Source organism: Schistocerca gregaria, chromosome 7 (genome assembly GCF_023897955.1).
Source record: "Schistocerca gregaria isolate iqSchGreg1 chromosome 7, iqSchGreg1.2, whole genome shotgun sequence".
Taxonomy (NCBI): domain Eukaryota; kingdom Metazoa; phylum Arthropoda; class Insecta; order Orthoptera; family Acrididae; genus Schistocerca; species Schistocerca gregaria.
Genome location: NC_064926.1, coordinates 165,951,225 through 165,974,254, shown reverse-complemented (window position 1 = coordinate 165,974,254; position 23,030 = coordinate 165,951,225). Strand labels below are relative to the sequence as shown.

The 23,030-nt window shown below is 38.1% G+C and overlaps 1 protein-coding gene across 1 annotated transcript in view; it reads right to left on the bottom strand.

Annotated features, from left to right (window-relative positions):
• LOC126281209 (regulator of nonsense transcripts 1) overlaps positions 1-23,030 on the bottom strand; it is a 113,281-nt gene that overhangs the window by 70,699 nt on the left and 19,552 nt on the right. The window contains exon 5 of the mRNA XM_049979946.1: positions 3,499-3,711. Within this exon, the coding sequence (XP_049835903.1) occupies positions 3,499-3,711 (213 nt within the window). The remainder of the gene's footprint in view (positions 1-3,498; positions 3,712-23,030) is intronic.

Genomic DNA, 23,030 nt, shown 5'->3' with positions numbered 1-23,030 from the left:
GAAAATATACAGTACAATCACCAACAAACTTTACATATTCACATACACCTTTACCTTTTACCCAAATGAATACAGACTCATTTAAAGATATTTTTCTCCTGTTACGAGTATATAAAGACAAAGAAGAAGGCGACATATATGCTGATTTACCAAAGTCTTTACTAGTGAGTTCTGCCATATGATAGGTACGATAAGCAATAATGTCTCTGTCAACAAAACTTTCAAGTCCTGTACCTCCACATACAATAGCTACAGTAATAAATCTTATTTGCTGCCATCTTCTCCCACATAGCTACGGTGGTATTCCAGGGCCATCAAGGGTTCTTTGCACAGGGTCTAGTCAGTTTCCTCACATGGTTCATTTTATCTCTGCCCACATGTTTTCAGCTGGGATTAGATGCCGTGCAGGGGATGGCCAATTGGAAAGACAAAGCTCATTCTGTTCTGCAAACCTCTGCTGCATCATAGCTGACAGGTTTGTAAGGGACTGGTCTTGCACTGAACAAATTACACCTGCAGAATATAGTTGTCACACAGACTGGACCACAATATTATGTATTAGACAGGTATACTAGGCAGCATCACGTGTACCATCTATCCTGCGAAGCATTTGAAGCTCACAGGAACACATCTAGTCACGAACTGCCTTTGACAAATGGCCACTGGATGTATTTGAGGTCAAAACAGGTACACTGCAGCCTGCATATTCTAACTAAACCACATATGACTGAACAAAATGCTGATTCATCTGAAAATATCACATTCCACCAGCCATGACTGACACTTTCCTTGGCAAATATTTATCATTAGAGTTGATGGTCATCAAAGAGCCGTCCTTCAAAGTCCAGTACCTAAAACCAACTGCGTTCTCCAGTGTATCCATCGTCATCCAGAAACACTGTACAATGTCCTGGCCTCCAATGTCATCAAATTCCCTTCCTCCACAAGGGCAATGGTGCAAGTACGAATAGCCCATTGATGGTGAGGCACTGCACATGAATAATGTGACGTGACCGAAAGTGATGTAATGCTGGCATCTGAACTCTCTCTTATACTGTCACTGGCTATTAGAAAACGAATGGTGTGCTTGCAGTTCTGAATTGGCGAACACACTATCAGCCTATTACTGTGTAATATCTATGACTCTGTGAGATTAATTCTCGTGTTTTATGTCAAATACAGATAGTAAATTTATTCTTCAACCCAGTGTAGTGAAGCAAGCTGGGATATTTTTACTTCCCCTCTTGTTTTGCCATCTGCCTCCTTAAAATTTACTTCTCACTAATTACCATTACCATACACGAGTATAATCTGAGTTTTCGTAAGAGAGAGAGAGAGAGAGAGAGAGAGAGAGAGAGAGAGAGAGAGAGACTGTCCCTCCATTTTAAAGAATATAACACCAGGTCTAATTGTGTTCTTAATTTTATGTGTGTAATTGATTTTCTAATTTATTTTGACTTATTAGCTAGTATCTTTCATTACAGGGTGACATCAGTAATTGTTTCGTAAATTAAATTCTATTTTTGACTTATAAACAAATATAAATTCTGTACTAATTATAAACATTTGGAGAAACAACTAATAGTATTCTTGCAGGATTTATTTGGATTTATTTGAAAGCATGTTACCACAGCCAGCTCTAATTCAAAAGTAATTAACAATTTTGTCAGAAGTATTGTTTGCATAATGATATCTGTTAATTTCATCATTCAATCTATAGTTTCAGTGCCTATTATTGTGAGGATGTATAAGGGACCGATTTTTGGTCCCGAGACAGTCAGTCTATAGCCAAGTTTCAGACGACGAACACGTATTGGTTACAACAGCAACAACAATGCAATAACTTAACTATGAAATAAGTGTAATACAAATAAGCCATGTTTTAAACAATGACAGTGTCTGTTCAATATGTACCTTATTATCCTGAAAAACTGAACTATGTGGTTAGGTTTCTACTGCTCGTAGATGTTCAACAGTAAACTCCTGTAGCAGCATATGAGTGTTTGCCTGCAATGAGGCTTACTGAAAGTTAAACATTAGTGCACTGGGCATATAACTGTAATATTCGTGGGTTGTGAACAATAAAAGTAAAGAACTGTGAAACGCAACTGCGCAGTTGTTGGCTACATTATTTACAGTAATCAGTGTTAAAATTAAAAACCCCATTTTTCAGCCAGTGTAGCAACACAGTATGTCGGCACCAAGGACAATCAACAAAGAAATAAAGCAGACTAACTTCATACCAGGAACGGCATTCTTAACCTGAAGTGATTTACAGCCAAAAATTTGTTGCACCTTCTGTAGAAAATCAGCTGCACATCATCGAAACATGTTTCCTTATAACACAATGGAGAGCTTCATAAACAACAAATTGCTGAGCCAGAATACTGTCTCTCTTACAGGGAAATAAATATGCACTTAAAACGATAAGATCAGTTTCCTGTAATTTTTGAAATAGTATTTCCTCACCTGCATGTTACCAACGTAAATAGAAAAATATGGCATGCAGCATTTCACTCATTTCATTACTGTACTGGACTTTTAAACTCTGGCTGAGATTTCCACTGGCCAATTTTTGTGCTGTCAAGTGTACAAACTTATTTCAGCAAAGAATTCACTTGGTGCAAGAATCTCTTTTCTCCATCATTTGCTAGAACTCTTAACAGGTACTAAATGTACTATTACTGAATACGCCCAAAGGAAACATCTCCAACTTTTCACATGCTGCTGCAGACACCATACAAAACTACTGTACTGTTAAACATTTACTTCCTTCATAGGCATTTTGAGCATATATTAAGTACAGTACATTTTAATGACTACACAATGTTGAAATACTTTGGCCTTGAGTACTGTTGACTAAACTTCTAATGCACTGATGATAACTTCAAATATAATCTTCTTGCAAGTAAAGGCTAATTTTTTTCTCTGTGGTATTATTGCTATCTCTCTATCAAAACCACTCTCTTGCAGTCAGCTCAAGACAGAAAACCAACAGTAACAGATTAAAAGCTGCTGCTGAAGATAGCCATCACAAACAAGTTTAACATAATTGGCAAGTTTCTGCTTTTATAAAAATTTCACAACAAATTACTTTTTGTAATACTTCCTGTTAAATCATGCTTTGCTTTTTTCTTCTGCACATATGATATCACACTAGCACTTTTAGGTCTCTTTTTCCCAATTTCAGCCTCCCAATGAACTTTCATGTTTTTGCAGCATAAATTAATACTACAGAATATACTGCTATTGTTCCACATGCAAAATAGGTACTTACACGAATACACTGTATTCACTGCAAACACATTAAGAAACATCAAACACATTAAGAAATAACAGAATTTTCCTGAGGCAGTTAAGATTCACACAAAAGCTCAGAAACAAAGTAACTAAGCACAACAAAAGTGTGAACTCAAAAAGTCACAACTGACACTTTATGAAACTATCATAATGACACGTTTTAGAAGGTAACTTAAGTAATGTAACTTGCAAAAGTACCTCAATAAAACTTGTTGTGGTTCTTCATCCACACCAGGTTTCTCCAAATCTTGGAATGTTGCATCAATATTGTCTTTCCAGAGTTCCTCTAGCTTATTTATTTGCTGAGCTGTTATCTGTCTTGCACGCAACTGCTCTTGTTCCAGAGGGATCTTCACCAGCCATGTAAGGAAGCATCTGTCTGCAATCAGTGGTTTCCACTGTTCCTGGTCCCTGAATTATTAAATTTTTGCACTGAGTGAAATTTTCAAACATACCCAGACAAAATTTATTACACACATGGTAACTTGGCTGCGAAAATTGCAAAGAAAATATATACTTTTGTTTTTGCTTCTTAATATTTAAATGTTTAGAAGAATTTGTGAAGCAGATGTTGGATTGGGTTGATTTGGCGAAGGAGACCAGACAGCGAGGTCATCGGTCCCATCGCATTAGGGAAGGAAGTCGGCCATGCTCTTCCAAAGGAACCATCCTGGCATTTGCCTGAAGCGGTTTATGGAAATCACGGAAAACCTAAATTAGGATGGCCTGAACCATTGTCCTCCCAAATGAGAGTCCAGTGTGCTAACCACTGTGCCACCTTGCTCGGCGAAGCAGTTGTCACATCAGACATATTCCTTAGAAAATGAAATGTTTTTAAAAAATCTTTGCAATTGAAAACCGTAACTCCAGTTTTCTCTCTGTGCTAAAAACCAAATGGCCATTATACTACAGTACAGAGTAGTAGAAGAGACAGCCGGTAGAGGTTACTACTGGTCGCATACATGTGTTTGGCCCCTGGTCGGAAGATGCTAGGAGCGGAAGCTTGCAATCGGCTCATTGCTTATACGTCATAAAAGAAACAAACATGTAATGTATTAATGCATCACAGAAGTGACAGAAAAGTTGATAGTGAGTCACTGCAAGGACCAAGTAAATGTCACTTATTTCTGTAAATAATATTAACTATTTATTGTTACAGTACACAAAACTGTTAGATAGCTATGGCTGGAAATGAGCACAAGCATTCCTGAGCGACACAAAGTCAGCCAACTTCTACTGATTACAGAGGGGACAGTAAAAGTGTGCACCCAGGAACATAGCTGGCAGTATTGACCAACTAGGATCACGTTAGTAACTTCAGTTCCTCTTCTTTCTTTGTTGTTGTTTTCTATTTTTTCCAGTATTCCCTCATTTTCTCCCCATATCCATGCTATTGTTGATTTGTTCTTCCAGAAATATAGGAGTATTTGTTTTGTTTAGTCTATTTCCATCCATTCGGTAGATGTGTCCGAGAAATGTTAACCTTCGTTTGACCATTACTTCAGATATTTTTCTCTATAGTTTTGTAGATCTCCTCATTACTTCTTACTTTCCGACTATCTGCAGTTTTCATTGCACCCATTCTTTTTCTAATAATCCTTCTTTCCAGTACCTCTAGTTTGTCCATCTTCTAGTGCATCATTAGGCATTCAGATCCATATAAACATTCGGGTCGTACCACTGTGATGAAGTGTTTTTGTTTTGTTTTTCTAGATATTCATTTCTTGTTGTAAATATTTTTGGTCAAAACATATACTCTTTCTATTTTGTTAATTCTTACATTTCCTGCAGAGTTTTGTAATCCATTCTGTTGTATAGTCTCCCCAAGATATTTAAATTTATTTACTCACTCTATTTTACCTATTTGTGTTTCTATGAATTTTGGCGCATTTTTTATATTTGTCATGAACTTTGTTTTTTCAGATGAAGTTTTGAGGCCAGTTCTGTTTGCTATTTTTTCCAGAAGGTTTATCTGAATAACTGCTTCTGTCAAGGTTTCTGAAAGTATTGCAGAATCATCCGCAAAAGCCAAGCAGTTTACCTGAATTCCATCTGTTTTCCTTCCCGAGTTATTAGTTCAATTTTGTGATTTTTTAGCTCCGAATTCCAGAGTCTTACACTTTTTTCTAGAACACAATTAAACAGTACAGGTGTAAACCATCACCTTGCCTAACACCAGTTTTTATTTCAAATGGCTGAGATACTTCTCCCATAAATTTGATTTTAGATATTGTACCTGTTAGTGTTTCATGAATTATATTTGCTAATTTTGATTTACCAGCTCTTTATTTTTATCAGGTACTATCAGTTCTTCTTTGTGCGATGACTTTTTCAAGAGAAGCAGAGTCAAAAAAGTTTGACAGAACTTCAAAGACAATATGCTTAACTTCCTTACCTGTCAGTAATAGTGAAACTCTTTGTGGCTCGTGGTCAGAGCAGCTCACGTTCTAGAGCTTCCTTACCATACAGTGGTCACCAGCTGCTTGATGGCAGCCAACATCTACCCCAGTATCATGATGCGGTGCACTTTAGGCACGTTACTGCTCTTGCTAGGTTTGAGCATAAAGTTGTTTATTATTGAAGTGTGATTTACTGTGTGGAATAACTGTCAGTGGCATATTGTTCACTTTGGACTTAATAAAGAGATGAAAGGAACTCAGGCACACCTCAAAATTTTTTTCACATGTGAGGCAAGTGCTATCTCATTAAGTAAGTCACAAAAGGATTTTGTTTCCAGAAACATTACATTGGACTTAATGGTTTTCCAGCTTCAATACATCTTCATAATTGACAAATATGATGAACTGCAATGATTTGAACTTTGTGAGATATTTGCATTCAATAAGCAAGGTTCAAAAGTTGGCAACTTAAGTACTGCTTGCTCTAACAAAAATAATAAGAATTGTAGAGGATGTCTTAAGGCACTTTTGCTTGAACATTATCAGTTTGTTCACTGGGCACTCCTGGGGACTATTTGTGATTCCTTTGTACTAATTACTTAATAAGAAATTAATAGGTGACCCCCCCCCACTAAAAAAAAATGTATCCTCAGGCAAAGAGGAGTTTTAATGACTTAATACTTTGCACCTGATGGCATAAAAACGAAATGCTCCCCAGGGAGTCTCCGTATCAGCTAGCATTCATTACCAATGACAGACATCTTTCATTCACATTTTATCAAAAAATGCCAAACAAAACTGCATGATAACACCTGCCTGTTCTCTGCTGATTTCACAAAAGAACCATCCAGGAGTTGAGTGTGTTTTGGAAGTCATCCCCAACTCTTATTATTCTTGTTTTCTGCCCCCCAAATGTTTACTCCCCTCCACAGCTTATGGAGCAACTATGAAGGAAATTCCTTTTGGGCAAAAATACCCTTCAAACTTAGCTTGACAACATCTTTAACTCTGAACTAGTATGTCTCCACAGGCATGGAATCTGAACTACCTGAACATTATCAGATAATGTGAGAGAATATATTGCTGACGACAGATTTCTCTCTTATATTCCCTGTAGTGTTCAATGTACTACTGAACTATGCAGTATATAAAATGAATTATATGTTGTTGTTGTCTTCAGTCCTGAGACTGGTTTGATGCAGCTCTCCATGCTACTCTATCCTGTGCAAGCTGCTTCATCTCCCAGTACCTACTGCAACCTACATCCTTCTGAATCTGCTTAGTGTACTCATCTCTCGGTCTCCCTCTACGATGTTTTACCCTCCACGCTGCCCTCCAATGCTAAATTTGTGATCCCTTGATGCCTCAAAACATGTCCTACCAACCGATCCCTTCTTCTAGTCAAGTTGTGCCACAAACTTCTCTTCTCCCCAATCCTATTCAATACCTCCTCATTAGTTACGTGATCTATCCACCTTATCTTCAGTATTCTTCTGTAGCACCACATTTTGAAAGCTTCTATTCTCTTCTTGTCCAAACTAGTTATCGTCCATGTTTCACTTCCATACATGGCTACACTCCAAACAAATACTTTCAGAAACGACTTCCTGATACATAAATCTATATTCGATGTTAACAAATTTCTCTTCTTCAGAAATGCTTTCCTTGCCATTGCCAGTCTACATTTTATATCCTCTCTACTTCGACCATCATCAGTTATTTTACTTCCTAAATAGCAGAACTCCTTTACTACTTTAAGTGTCTCATTTCCTAATCTAATTCCCTCAGCATCACCCGATTTAATTTGACTACATTCCATTATCCTCGTTTTGCTTTTGTTAATGTTCATCTTATATCCTCCTTTCAAGACACTGTCCATTCCGTTCAACTGCTCTTCCAAGTCCTTTGCTGTCTCTGACAGAATTACAATGTCATCGGCGAACCTCAAAGTTTTTACTTCGTCTCCATGAATTTTAATACCTACTCCAAATTTTTCTTTTGTTTCCTTTACTGCTTGCTCAATATACAGATTGAACAACATCGGGGAGAGGCTACAACCCTGTCTCACTCCTTTCCCAACCACTGCTTCCCTTTCATGCCCCTCGACTCTTATTACTGCCATCTGGTTTCTGTACAAATTATAAATAGCCTTTCGCTCCCTGTATTTTACCCCTGCCACCTTTAGAATTTGAAAAAGAGTATTCCAGTCAACATTGTCAAAAGCTTTCTCTAAGTCTACAAATGCTAGAAACGTAGGTTTGCCTTTTCTTAATCTTTCTTCTAAGATAAGTCGTAAGGTCAGTATTGCCTCACGTGTTCCAACATTTCGACGGAATCCAAACTGATCCTCCCCGAGGTCCGCATCTACCAGTTTTTCCATTCGTCTGTAAAGAATTCGCGTTAGTATTTTGCAGCCGTGGCTTATTAAACTGATAGTTCGGTAATTTTCACATCTGTCAGCACCTGCTTTCTTTGGGATTGGAATTATTATATTCTTCTTGAAGTCTGAGGGTATTTCGCCTGTCTCATACATCTTGCTCACCAGCTGGTAGAGTTTTGTCATGACTGGCTCTCCCAAGGCCGTCAGTAGTTCTAACGGAATGTTGTCTACTCCGGGGGCCTTGTTTCGACTCAGGTCTTTCAGTGCTCTGTCAAACTCTTCACGCAGTATCGTATCTCCCATTTCGTCTTCATCTACATCCTCCTCTATTTCCATAATATTGTCCTCAAGTACATCGCCCTTGTATAAACCTTCTATATACTCCTTCCACCTCTCTGCCTTCCCTTCTTTGCTTAGAACTGGGCTGCCATCTGAGCTCTTGATATTCATACACGTGGTTCTCTTCTCTCCAAAGGTCTCTTTAATTTTCCTGTAGGCAGTATCTATCTTACCCCTAGTGAGATAAGCTTCATGAATTACAACGTACAACAACCACCTAATGACAAAAAGCAAACCATAGAAAATCCAGGATGGAATGTAACAATATAATGAAAAGAAAGTTTCTACTCACCATACAGAAGAGACACCGAGTCACAGGTAGGCATAACAAGTAGTTTGTGTGTGTGTGTGTGTGTGTGTGTGTGTGTGTGTGTGTGTGTATTGTTGATGGGTTGGTGGAGGCCTTAATGGCCAAAAGCTCTATTTATTTGTGACAGTCTTTGTGCTGTGCCTCTCTGCTACTCAGCATCTCCGCTATATGGTGAGTAGGAACTTTCCTTTTCATAATATTGTTTTGACGAAAGTATGTTAACACAACACAAGCATGCCTAAATCAATACAAATTAAAAATATATTAGATTCTTTGGACTTTGAAATGGTCTTCATTAAGTGTCATCCTCACATGTTATGAAACTGTGGCAACTCAAACAGATGCACGAAGTAACCCAGTCAATGAATTTTTCAGTTCCACAACTTCATAAAATTGTGTGTTCACAAAAACCAAAAATTATGGCAGCGAAATCAAGGAAAGGCATTATGAATTTGCTGTGTCATACACTTTACACCCTTACATTACAGAACACAAAGTAGTGAGAGTACTTATGTGCTGGAGACTTTTTCCGAAGTTTTTTGTTATTGATGTTTTATCTGGCTTTTTGTACCTCTGTCACAGAATAAGCAGACAGCTGGGGCTTCATCAGAACTGGCAGCAAATGTAGCCTTTCCTTTACATCTCAAGACTGTTGCCTCAGTGCTAGCAACCAACTGCAGCATTCATATCTACCTTATTGCTCCACTGGTGGCTAATACGGGTAAATCACAGTGTAAAATATGAGTTTAGGTACAGTTTCTGTGTGGAGCACCTTTCCTGATCGGACACCATAATTTTAATAACTTGGTGTCACACCTTAAGTGAAAATCACTCAGCCCATTCGAAGGAAATGACTAGACACTGAATATTCGTACTTGCCTTAAGCATTTACCTCCAAAGCAACAGCAAGACCTCCAATCAGAAAAGCTGATAAGAAGCAGCCAGTAATATAGGTTAAGTCGACAACCGTTTCCGATGATGTATCACGGTAGTAACAAAGCAGTTTATGTCTGAGCATGTTACACAGCTGCTTTGTGAGCAATGCGAACTATAGTTACCAGAAAGCTATAAATGCATGGCCTTTAAGAGTCCAGGATGGTTTATTATTGTTTCGGCCTCTGATTCCACTGAGTTAAACCAAAATATAAGACAACTTTCATGACAGCAGAATGGTGATGCCTAATTGTTGGGTTACGAGAATGTGTTTCTTTTGGTAAACCTCTATACTTACGTCAATGCTCAAGAAATACAGATAATTCCTTGAGGCATGTTATACTGAGAGCCTCCTGGTAACCTCAGTTCCATATCTTGCGGAGAAAGTCATAGATCACTGTACTGGAAACGCCGAACTATTTAGTGGCTTCATTTATGAGTCTACAGCAATTGGTATGCAGAGGACTAATTTGCACCAGCTCAGTTTTCAATCAGTGGTTGAGAAGTATTTCTCTTATCAATGGGTCAGGTTGTGGTTGTTTCAATGAATTTAACAAGCTAGAAACCTATGTGGTACATATGATAGATATCTCCATTTGTATCCCGGCATTAACAATGAAATACAACTTTTGTTGCCTGGCCTGGAGTTTATGTGAGGGTTTCTTGTAAGGTCACGATACTTACAAACAAGACTGCAGCACATTAATTTAGTAGCTTTTAGGTGCCCAGGAAACTAGATTGAAGCAAACACCATCATTTCAACAAGATGACGAACAGTAGCTAAAACAATAATTGGGAAAAGTGCATAAATCTTCAAGAATTTCAAGAGCCGCTGGGAATTTTAAGAATTGAGGTGTCCATGAATGTCTTCCTCCACGAGTCAAGATGGGTCGCAGAGACCAAAGGGATGCAGCACTTTGTGATTAATTTTGGTATCACAGCACTTTCTATGGTGTCGGCCGAAGAGCAATGTGCCAAAGTAACATTGGCACCTTGCAACCCAACATCAGAAAAAGATATTCACTACAAGCCGCATCAATGCACGAGCGACACCCACGTAGCCACACCCCGAAACATTTCATAACACCTTCGCATCGGCTGTTCTACTTACAGCCAAGCACAGTAATGCTCAGCCCAGTCTGCAATCATCTAGTAAGATGCTTGTGTGATCTTCTGGAATAGCAGCTGTGTGATCGAACATATTAGGAAGAAACCAACAAGAAAGTTAGTGTTAAATTTACTCTGACTGACACACTTGTATTTTGTTTATATCAAGTGAACATTAGATCAGAGATAGTATACATACTCATCAGATTCCTGTGGAAATGTGCTGTAAAAAGTGAAGGAGGGAGAACAAATAAAAATGCAGGCAACAGGGCATAAAAATGTCTAAAAACTGAGATTGACAGGAAGTGTAACACTGCTTCGCAGGAATGGCTAGAGGACAAATGTCAGGATTTGGAAGCATATTTCTAGCTGTATGAATATCGAAGCCACAGATGAAAAACCACTCTTAAGCAAAGAAAAGAGAGTTGAACAGTGAAAGGAGTATATAGAAGGTCTGTACAAGGTATATGAACTTTAGTGCAATACTATAGAAATGCAAGAGGATGTAAGGGAAGAGGAGATGGGAGTTATGATGCTGTGAGAAGAATTTCACAGAGTGCTGAAAGACCTAAGTCAAAACAAGGCCATGGAAGTAGCATTCCACCAGAAAACTTGATAGCCTTGGGAGAGCCAGCCATGACGACACTTTGCCATCTGGTCTGCGTGAAGTACTAGACAGGTGAAATACCTCCGACTTCAAGAAGAATGTTACAATTCCAAGGAAAGCAGTTTCAGACAGGTGTGAAAATTACTGAATTATCAGCTTTTTAAGTCATCACTGCAAAATACTAACACAATTTTTTTTAAAAAAAGCCGAACTCGGAGAAGATCAGTTTGGATTCTGGAGAAATGTAGGAGCACATGAAGCAATACTGAACCTCTGACTTCTCTTAGAAGATATGTTAAAGAAAGGCAAATCTAAACTTTTTTTTTACATTTATAGACTCTGAGAAAGCTTTTGATAATGTTGACTGAAATGCCCTCTTTGAAATTTTAAAAGTAGTAGGGGTAAAATACAAAAAGTGAAACACTATTCATAACTTGTACACAAGTCAGATAGCAGTGATAAATGTTGGCAAGCAGAGAAGGGTTGTAGCCTGTCTCTTCTGTACACTGAGCAAGCAGTAAAGGATGTCAAAGAAAAATCTGGAGTATGAACTGAAGTTCAGGGAAAAGAAGAAAAAAATCTTGAGGTTTTCTGACGACATTGCAATTCTGTAAGAGACAGAAGGACTTGGAATAGTAGTTGAACGGAATGGAGTGGGTCTTGAAAAGAGGATATAAGATGGCCATCAACAAAAGCAAAAAGTGGATAATGGAATGTAGTTCACTTAAACCAGGTGATGCTAAGGGAATCAAGATTAGGAAAAAGAGGTACCAAAAATAGTAGACGAGTTTTGCTACTTGAGCACCAAATAACTGATGATGGCCGAAGCAGAGAGAATATAAAATGTAGACTGGCAATGGCAAGAAAAAAATTTCAGAAGCAGATAAATTTGTTAACACTGAACACAGATATCTAAGTATTAGAAAGGCTTTTCTGAAGGTATTTGTCTAGGGTGTTTCCACATGTGGAAGTGAAACACGGACGATAAACAGTTTAGATGAAAAGAGAATAGAACCTTTTGAAATGTGGAGGTACGGAACAATGCTGAAGATTAGATGGGTGGATCATGTAAATAATGAGGTGATCGTGAAAAGACTTGGGGAGAAAAATGAAAAACTTGTGGCACCAACCTGACTAGAAGTAGGGATCTGTTGTTACAACACAGTCTGAGGCATCAAGGAATCCCATTTAGTACTGGAGGGAAAAGGGGGTTGGGGGGGGGGGGGTAAAATCACACAAGGGAGAATAAGAGATTAGTTATTTGAAAGGGAAGAGACTTGCACGGGATAAAGTAGCACCGTCTTCAGACTGAAGACCACAACAACTACAAAACACTATTCTTCTTATCTATGTTTAAATGAAGTGAACTAATATTTTGTGTTATAATAACCAATTTATCTCCTCCCAGGGAAAACCAAGGGGACCAAAATTGTATCAACGAGTATATTTTCATCCAGTACAACACTTTCACAACACAAATGTTTGGAGTGCATGAAGACTACAGAAAGTACAGGCTATTTCTATAGGCAGGACTTTAGTTTCATAACCAGTTTCAGACTTCTGAAAGCGAGGTATTATTACTAAACAGAGGATGGTTGCAGCCCCAAAAACTGATAAATGACTGGCAGTTTTGGTCTTAAAAGTAACTTACATGGAGACTTTGAAGATATTGATGTTATTAATCAAAGGGAGCCTTGTAGGGCAAATAACTAACATTGAGAGTTAACTATCATTATGAAGCTAGTTAAATTACATGACTTCGTACGGGTAACTTGTTTCTTTTCTTTTACTGTTACTGTTGGACTTTTCGTCGATATGTCTGATAAGAATACAGGGTGGTCGGTGGGGTTAAGTGGAGACTGGGAGAGATTTGTCTCTATTAAATGGCAGAAATCTGGAAATTAAGTGAACATGTCAAATTGCTGCACAGCTGATAGTTATACCTCACCTGAAAGGCAAGATGCAGTTAGTGATCCTTATCTACACTATTTAGATATTATTGAACTGTTGGATGTTTATCAGGGTCTGCCAATAACTTAAGCTGTATTGGCATAATCGAGAGTAGTGAAGTTGCATGCATTACTGCTCCCCATCTGTGGTGGTGACAACCACAATTATGACCGCAATCTATCTAAGTCAGTCTCGAATATATTCCTACGACATCTGTGATGCTTATTAGGATTATATTTGTCATTTAGAGGAAAAAGCATGGGAAAATGTATGGAAGCTACACATTGTTTTGGTCCACAAATATCTAATATGTTTCTCTCTTATACAATCTAAACCTGTTGCTTTAACAATTTGTAACTCCTTAACGACTTTTTATCTGGGAATATTTATCATGAGGTTAGCAGACTGCATGCATATTTGTCAGTCTAATTTTTCACGATTCGGTCATCCTAGATTTTTTTAAGTTGAACACTAGCTGGTGAGCATGAATATCCAAGGAAAAATGAACACGCCCACCAGCCAACATGAAGAGGTAATTAAATCTTTTCAACAGTCTGTAACCTTTTCCAAAGATTTTAGATGTCTTAACATTTAATGGGTTTAAATTAAACAAGTTCATTTATCAACTACTAATGGTGACACGCCATTCTGCAACATCTCTCTGCCAAAAGTGTTTAGCTACTACATGAAGGAAACAAAAAGACGAACTGCATCTAGTGTGATAATTTATGAGATCTACAATGAGCTTGGTAGTTGAGGTGTGGGAGTGAGTGCAAACAGTGGTGTGGCATACTGTAAAACTTGAAACTTCCTGGCAGATTAAAACTGTGTGCTGGTCTGAGATTCAAATTCAGGATGTTTGTCTTTTCAGGCATGCACTCTGCTGACTGAACTGCCCAAAGACAACTCACAACCTGTCCTCAGAGCTGTACTTCCACCACTACCTAACCTCCTATCTTCCAATTGCCCACGAAAGGCAAAAGTCTCAAGTTTGAGTCTTTGTCTGGCACATTGTTTTATCTTGTCAGGAACTTTCATATCAGTGCACACACTGCTGGAGAGTGAAAAATTCATACTGTAACACTATCACTTCCACAGAGCATCATTATGCCCCCCTCCCCCTTAAAACAGAGAGAGAGAGAGAGAGAGAGAGAGAGAGAGAGAGAGAGAGAGAGAGAGAGAGAGAGAGAGAGAGCACTTTGCTGCAATTAACTAGAGGTGTGCATTGTTTATAGGGTGCAGGGATGCTGATACTATCCATACAATGTTGAGCAAATTCTTTCATAGGCACAAATTAAATCTGGATAATAATCCAGCTAACAATGACCTTGTTAAAATAAAGTAGTGGTAGTTTATGCTAATGAATTAGCAGCGTATCAATAGTCTCTACAAATTCCACAACCATATGTCCATCTATGCCATTGCATTACATCTTGGTAATTCTCATACGAATACATTAAATTAGCAACACCTGAGAGGCACTGAACAAAAAACGAGCATCACATTCAGCTGCTGGATTGTTTCTGTCTTGAGCATACTTCCAAGTTGAAACATTCTTCAACATAGGCACATTTTTGCCTTTATTTACAAAGCGTCAGCAGCTGCTGCATTGTAAACATTGTGAGTAGATGATACTTTTATTTCTTTCAGTATCTATAGACTGAATGACACTTACTTCATTTTCTTTGCCTTTCTGAGCCAACTTTTTCGGCCACTGTGTATAGTTTTCTTGCACAGTAGACTTCTTGATTTGAAATTATATCATGCAATTTCTGTGTGGATGATCATTTCTGCAATTAATGCTATATTGCTTTTTCTATTTGTGTTTCTATGTTCTGGGGTAGTTCTAATGGTGGTGGTATTAAAAAAAATATATCTCTTATAATTATAATGTTTGTAGGATGTGTTGTTGACTAGTAAGGTTTACAATATAACCACTTGCTATGATTCAAAACTGTGAATCATCTGTGAATGGGCTTTCAGTCTTCAGTAACGTTACACAGAAAAACAAAAACAATTGTGACAGCTATTGACTGATGATGTTTAGTTTGTTGTCACTGCATGTATTATTAGTAACTACATTCTTGTCCTTAACCGGAAGTACAGAAATGGGAATAAAACTCATTGGCTTGTACTTTGGTATTCTGACTTTATCCGAGCCTGTTCAAGAAACACAATAACTGTGGAAATATGTGTTTCCTGTTTATAGGATAACATAGATGGCAACAACACAGAATATGTTTGGCAACTCTGTCACCATTGATTCACTTCCTGGGCAACATGGAATTATACTGCTAATTTCACTTGACATTTTCATATCATTATGACTGAATACTCTCAGCAATTTTCACTTTAAAGTGTGACGTCCAAATGGTTTGTAGTTCATGTGAGTCATTCTACTCAGAAACTGTGACTTATTTTACGTTGCAATTTATCTGGCCTACGTACCAATGGGGTCATAAGGGAGAGATGAATGCCGCAATTGTTCATTCGCTCTAAGGTAATGGAGCCGAACTGTAATATGAAGGCTTCATTGGCTCTTTGTTGCAATCTCAATGAAGGCCAACTCTCTACTTATTATGTAACAGACCTACAAGCACCCATACCAAAACTCAGTAAGGAAACCTTAAGTAAACTTCACCACAATAAGCCTTCTTTCTACTTTCAGTACTTCGTAGTATAAGAACAAAAAAAAAAAAAAAGTATGATACTGCATACTTGATAATGCTTTTTTCTGCTTCTGCCATCATAATTTTTGGTTTATGTGCAAAAACAATTTTATTTGTTTATTGCTGGAACTAAATATTCTATTAACAGGGTCTCTTTATGTGTCTACAACAACTGCCACAGTTCCATTATACTTAAGTATGACACAGGGCAGAACACAGAGAGAATTTTGGAGTCCACAGGGCTTAATTTGTGTTTATTTAGGCACACTTTTGTTACAGATGAATGAATGGTTGGTTGGTTTGGAGAGAGAAAGACCAAACTACAGGGTCATAAAGTCCCTTTTTCCACATTCAAATGGGCCACAAGTAAAACCACTCCCCAAAAGACTCTGGGAACGTAAGAAAGGCGGAAAACTAGGAACCACACAGAGAGAAAACGAAAGAAGCAAAACAAAAGAAGAAAACACGCACTAAAAGGGGAAAAAGCAGCAGAAAGTATTTAAATAATAAAGCAGATGGATTATGATGGCTGACCGCACGAAAAGATGAGCCAGTCACTCTGCAATACACTAAAATCTCCAGCATAAAAGGCAAGGTCAGAGAAAAGACGAACACCAAACAAACTAACAGCTAAGAAAGAGTGAGGAAGAGTTAAAAGGGAGTGAGGGTGAAGGCCTGGGGGAGAACGCCAGATGCTCACCCATAGTTTGGGTGATAAACCACCCCTCCCCCAACAAATGAAACTGGATCAGCCATTGAGGCACTGTCTCCTAATACAGTAGGCAGTGTGATGGAATGGTTCAAGATCCACCTAAGGGTGGCTAAAATTGGGCAATCCAACAAGATTTGGACAATAGTCAAGTGGGAACCACAGTGATACTCACAACGGAGGAGGTGACCATGATACAGCCAAGTGTGGCTGATGTGGAGCTGGCACAGGGCAACAGAAGCCATGCAAGTGGATCACATGGATGACTTCCACACATACGTTGTCTCCTTGATAACATGTACTTTATTTAGCGTCCATTCAGTATTCCAGATTAAAAAACTTCAAAACTGATCAGAGATCAGTCTCTGGTGTGCCAACTCCAGAGTTGGTTTACCGGTAGCCTGTTTGGCCAGCCTGTCAGCAAGTTTATTTCCCGGGATTCCGATATGTCCTGGGGTCCAAGTGAAGGCCACTCAATGTCATGGTTTTTTAGTGGAGAAACAGACTCTTGGATAGTCTGTTCCTGAAGGATGGTGAGGAAAGCACTGGTAAAGAGCTTGAAGGTTGATTAAGGAGTCACTACAGAAGAGGAAGGCTCACCTGTGCTGAAGAGCACGACAGATGGCTACCAACTCTGCAGTGAAAACACTGCAGCCATCCAGTAAGGAGGGCTGTTCAGTATCTCCAGCGTGAGCATAAGTAGAGCCAACTAGACCATCTATTATCAAGCCATCATGTTACAGATACTTCACTTATTATTAAAATATTAGTTTTGTCATAAGATTTTCATGGTAAAATTCAATTCGTTTCTGTTAGCACAGTGTATATTTCAAAAGCGTTTCTCATTGGTTTACTGAACACTTAAATTATACGTAATTGATATAAATTTTCTCACATTAAAAACAGTCTTAACAATGCGCAGGTAGTTTACTGGTTCCATGCGGGTAGAAACCTATTTGTTCAAAGTTGAGAGTGCTGTCAAGTCAAATTTGAAAAGCAATTTTAACTGAAACAGAATTTTCTTGATGGTTGTTCCATAAGAAGTGGAGAATGGAAAATGTTTGAGGGCAAAATGTCAGAATAGTACATGTCTGGCAGGTGACTTCCTGGACATTCTCCTGGATTGCTTTTTCCTGAAATCAGCAGTGTGCAGGCAGGTGTTACCACGAGGTGGTGACACCTGTTGTGCTCACACTGCGACTGAAAGGCATCTCAGTCATTGTCAGCCAATTACAGGTAATGGAGGAGGAGGAGATTAGTATTTGATGTACTGTCACCAATGAGGTCATGAAGGACACAACACAAGCTCGGATTAGGGAAGGAAGGGGAAGGAAATCGGCCATGCCCATCTAAGGAACCATCTCAACATTTGCCTGAAGCTATTTTGGGAAACAACAGAAAACGTAAGCCACGATGGCTGGATGTGGGTTTGAACTGTCATCATCCTGAATGAGAGTCCAGTGGGCCAACTAATGGACACATCACTTGGATGCAGTTCCTAGTGCACAACACACTTTTTATGCCATCTGATGCAAAACGCTTGTCCACAATGTCCAAGGGCTCAACCACTGATTTCTTATTAAAAAGTTAGTACAAAGTCATTGCAAATCATCACCAGTAATACTACTGAACAGGAATGCTAAATAACCAAGTACATGACATTCAAGAATTAAATACAGTAATAGTCACCCCATTAATTTTTGTTGCTTACTGTACTTTATGGCTGACTTATGAAGCTTGCCTACTGAATATAAATGTTACACGAAGATCACATGGTCCCAGTTCCTCACATGTCAATTACTAAGACTTTTTAAATATGGAAAAATCATTCATGCTAGAAGATCTTTATTGAAACTAGAAAATCTTTTTCCAACCTAATTTGTTCTATTGCACTTGTCTCACACCTCATGATGAAAAATTTTTAAGCTGCCTCCATTTCCTTCACCACCCTCCTCTCCATTAAATCCAAAGTGAACAATTACGTCCCAAATGTTGAAACCCATTTCCTCTTGTGCTTCATTATAATGTTTAAACAACATTCGTATGATTCAAGAACGTAAAATCCGGTACACAAATAATAGATGAGTACTAAAACTTCAAATAAAAAGTGACAATTTATAAACACAGTCACAGCAACCTATAAATGTTAGGTCACTGCACATTGTTCACTCCATTTACAGAAGTTATTTTGCGTACAACTAAAAACAATTTTATGCTTGCCATTTAGAAGGCATTAACATGCCCAAAGGCATGAGACTGATATCTGACTGGGAAGTAGGAACGTTTGACTCAATTTCGTATGTCAATTTTTGACAGCCTGCAGCTGTCATTCATAATTTAAGTACTGAAATACTGCACTAGTCACGTATTTTTTCATACTTGGCATGATGCATTTCCAGAATTTTTTCTCATTTTCAAGCACAAACATGTAAGCAAGTATTTTGTGTGGTGTTTCAATATGTGTTATTCTGCCTCTCTTGCACTGTCTTAGTCTTTCAGGTATCAGGTACATGGAAAACCATGCACACACAAACTATCATTCACATTGTTTGTTTGTGTAACATCACAAAAAATACGTACATAAATGCTTCACTTGACAACGAGAATAGTTTCTCGAAACACATTTCGCTGAACATTAAACAAAAAGAACATGTAACCATTGCTGAGTTTAAACTTAACACTAAAAACATTTGAGCAACGCAAAGTGCGCTGCAAGTCGCCAAACACCAAAACACACTAAATATAATTCGGCAAAGGTGTCACAATGATCACAACAATCACGAAATTGTGTTTTTGCAATAGTATCAAATGCAAAATGTTTACCGGTTAAAATCTGCCAAGCTGAGTGCCCCGATATCAAGAAACTTAACCACATAACATTTTTTAACACTACCGGACGGCCAACACGCCAGTGTCATTTTTTCTCCACAAACATTTTTTTGTAATGCATAAGTAACTGTAAAATTATGAATAAGCTGATGCAAAACACTGTGGACACAGGAAATTTCACGGTAAAGATAAAAAAAAATGTCAAACAGCAGGAAAATGTTAATTCCGGGAACGTAAATAATGACTTTTCTTTCCTCTCAGCTGAGCAATATACCAGCCTTAATGAGTAACGTAACCACAGTTCTTAAACACTGAATTTTTATGGGCGTAATTTTCAAATAATGATCACACTTTGACATATTAAGTATTCTAAAATTTGTGATTTATAAAACTTAGTAAAATCAATTTCAATGTGGAATTTCCTTACATTTTATGAAACTCCTGAGATTTCCAATTTTTCTAGGTAAAATGTAATTTCCCGAGAATCACATATTTTCCAGAAGAATGACTGCCATGTATATGTTCTATATTGTTAGTGCTTCCTGGAATTTCCTTTGTTTAATTCAAATACAGGGGACGAACTGGTGTTTAATTGGTAGTGAAATATTTTTCAATTTCTGGCTGAAGAAATGAATGAGGGTGGTAGAAGTCAACTGCCACAAATACCATCTAACACTTTGTACTTTTCTCACGAAGTGGGAGAAACGTGCCACAAGGTGGATACACTTCCAACTACTACTGCTACTACTTACCAATCTAAATTGTTGAGTGCCAAATTAAGACAATGGTCACATTCAAAGATTGCTCACTCAGAATTAAAGATAATGTTTTGTTTTGTTTTAGGCTGCAAAAGCAACAAGGGTCACATGCACCCCTGTCAGAAACATAGAACACCAAAACAAAAGAAAAAAAGAAGGAAATTGAAAGTGACTACATATTAAACACAATCAATGTAAGGAAACACAGCTAAAAACTGGTACTTGGAGGATTAAAGATATGCAGAATTTTCTATAAGAAGCCATTAATGTTCTATTTTCCATGTGTAAAGAGTATAAACTATGTCAAAAATTTACTACAAGATTGCTTTGAAAGGAAAGGCATTACATGGAAAGTGTTACAATTGCTGCATATGACTTCTCTGATATGAAATTTTCAGATAAATTCAGTACTTCAGAAGGACACAACCAAAAAATAATAAATTTGCTTCATTTTATTTCATGAAATCGTGTGACAGGATTGCTGTTCAGTAATTACTTCGAGGAGGAGAAATTATTAATATTCCTAAAAGAAACATATTTAAGTAAATAAAAACTATACTAGCTGAAGGAACAATTAGTTTCTTCCTAGAGAGTGGAGCATGCGGGAACATGTTGGGGAAAGGTAAAAAGGAACAGTAGGTCACTCCCACTCCCAGGAAGAAAACAACCCACGTAATTTTAATAGGACAATAAATCTAACATAATGCAAAGCAGCTCTCCATACTAATCTACATCACACAAGTCTCAACATCTTTGAATAAAGAATACATTAACTTTAGTCGTAAAAACTGCAGTCAACCTTTGTTTCCCTCTGCAATTTTTAGCCCCCAGCCCCCCCTCCCTTTCCCTCAATTACCAAATTAACTATTCCTTCATGCCTCTAGATGTGTCCTATCAATCAATCCCTTCTTTTCATCATCATGTTGCATTTGCTACCTCTTCATTAGTTACTTGATATACTCATCTAGCCTTCAGCACTATTCTGTAAAATGACATTCAAAAACCTTTTAATTATTGTTTTGAAAATACTTTCATCACAACTACTTTATGTAAAATGACTGCAAACAAAAGCATGTCTCAAACTAAGTACCTCCACTGTTACTACTCCAAGGGAAACTCAAAGTACTGTTGAAGATGAATGACAAGTTAACACCATTTAACTGAAATTTCAATGAAAATGCACTTCATAGCAGATGCATTACATAATGGAAACAATAAAACAGTAACCACATATTTTATTCATGGTGATTTGGGAACACTAGAACTGTCTTTGGAAGTATAATTAAGGTAAGAAACTGCAACCAGCCACATTATTTTTGAAGTAATAATTTATTTTTATTGTAAGCAGTTTTGGAGCTGTGTCCATTACTAGACGACGGTGATAATTTCCTTGTGCCCATTTCTATGTGGTTCAGAAAGGTAGCAAGCAAGAAAACTGGTCTGTATAACATAATCTACCAATCATCTTCTCCTTGGGATAAAAATGTAGAAATTTGTACAGGGAATCCTCTTTCATTTGATGATGGGCTTAAATTTGACACTAGTTATGGAAAAGTAAGTGATTATTTCGAACAGTGTGACTCACGGAGTATTTCTACATCTACATACATACTCTACAATCCACCATACGGTGCATGGCGGAGGGTACCTCGTACCACAACTAACATCTTCTCTCCCTGTTCCACTCCCAAACAGAACGAGGGAAAAATGACTGTCTATATGCCTCTGTAATGTAAGTTGGCAGCAGTAAAACTGTACTGCAGTCAGCCTCAAATGCTGGTTCTCTAAATTTCCTCAGTAGCGATTCACGAAAACAACTCCTTCCTTCCTCCAGAGATTCCCACCCAAGTTCCTGGAGCATTTCCGTAACACTCGCGTGATGATCAAACCTACCAGTAACAAATCTAGCAGTCCGCCTCTGAATCACTTCTACGTCCTCCCTCAATCCAACCTGATAGGGATTCCAAACACTCTAGCAGTACTCAAGAATAGGTCGTATTAGTGTTTTATAAGCGGTCTCCATTACAGATGAACCACATCTTCCTAAAATTCTACCATTGAACCGAAGACTACTATCCGCCTTCCCCACAACTGCCATTACAGGCTAGTCCCACTTCATATCACATATTTAATGGACGTGACTGTGTCAAGCACTACACTACTAATGGAGTATTCAAACATTACAGAATTCTTTTTCCTATTCACCTGCATTCATTTACATTTATCTAAATTTAGAGTTAGCTGCCATTCTTTACACAAATCACAAATCCTGTCCAAGTCATCTTGTATGCTCCTACAGTCAGTCAATGACGACACCTTCCCATACACCACAGCACCATCAGCAAACTGCCGCACATTACTATCCAACCTATTCAAAAGATCATTTATGTAGATAGAAAACAACAGCGGACCTACCACAGTTCCCTGGGGCACTCCAGATGATACCCTCACCTCCGATGAACACTCACCATTGAGGACAACATACTGGGTTCTATTACTTAAGAAGTCTTCACATACTTGGGAAAGAATCCCATATGTTTGTACCTTAGTTAGGAGTCTGCAGTGGGGCACCGAGTCTAATGCTTTTCGGAAGTCAAGAAATATGGCATCTGTTTGATACCCTTCATCCATGGTTCACAAGATATCACGTGAAAAAAGGGCGAGTTGCGTTTCACAGGAGCAATGCTTTCTAAAGCCATGCTGATGCAACTTCTCTGTCTCAAGGAAATTCATTATATTC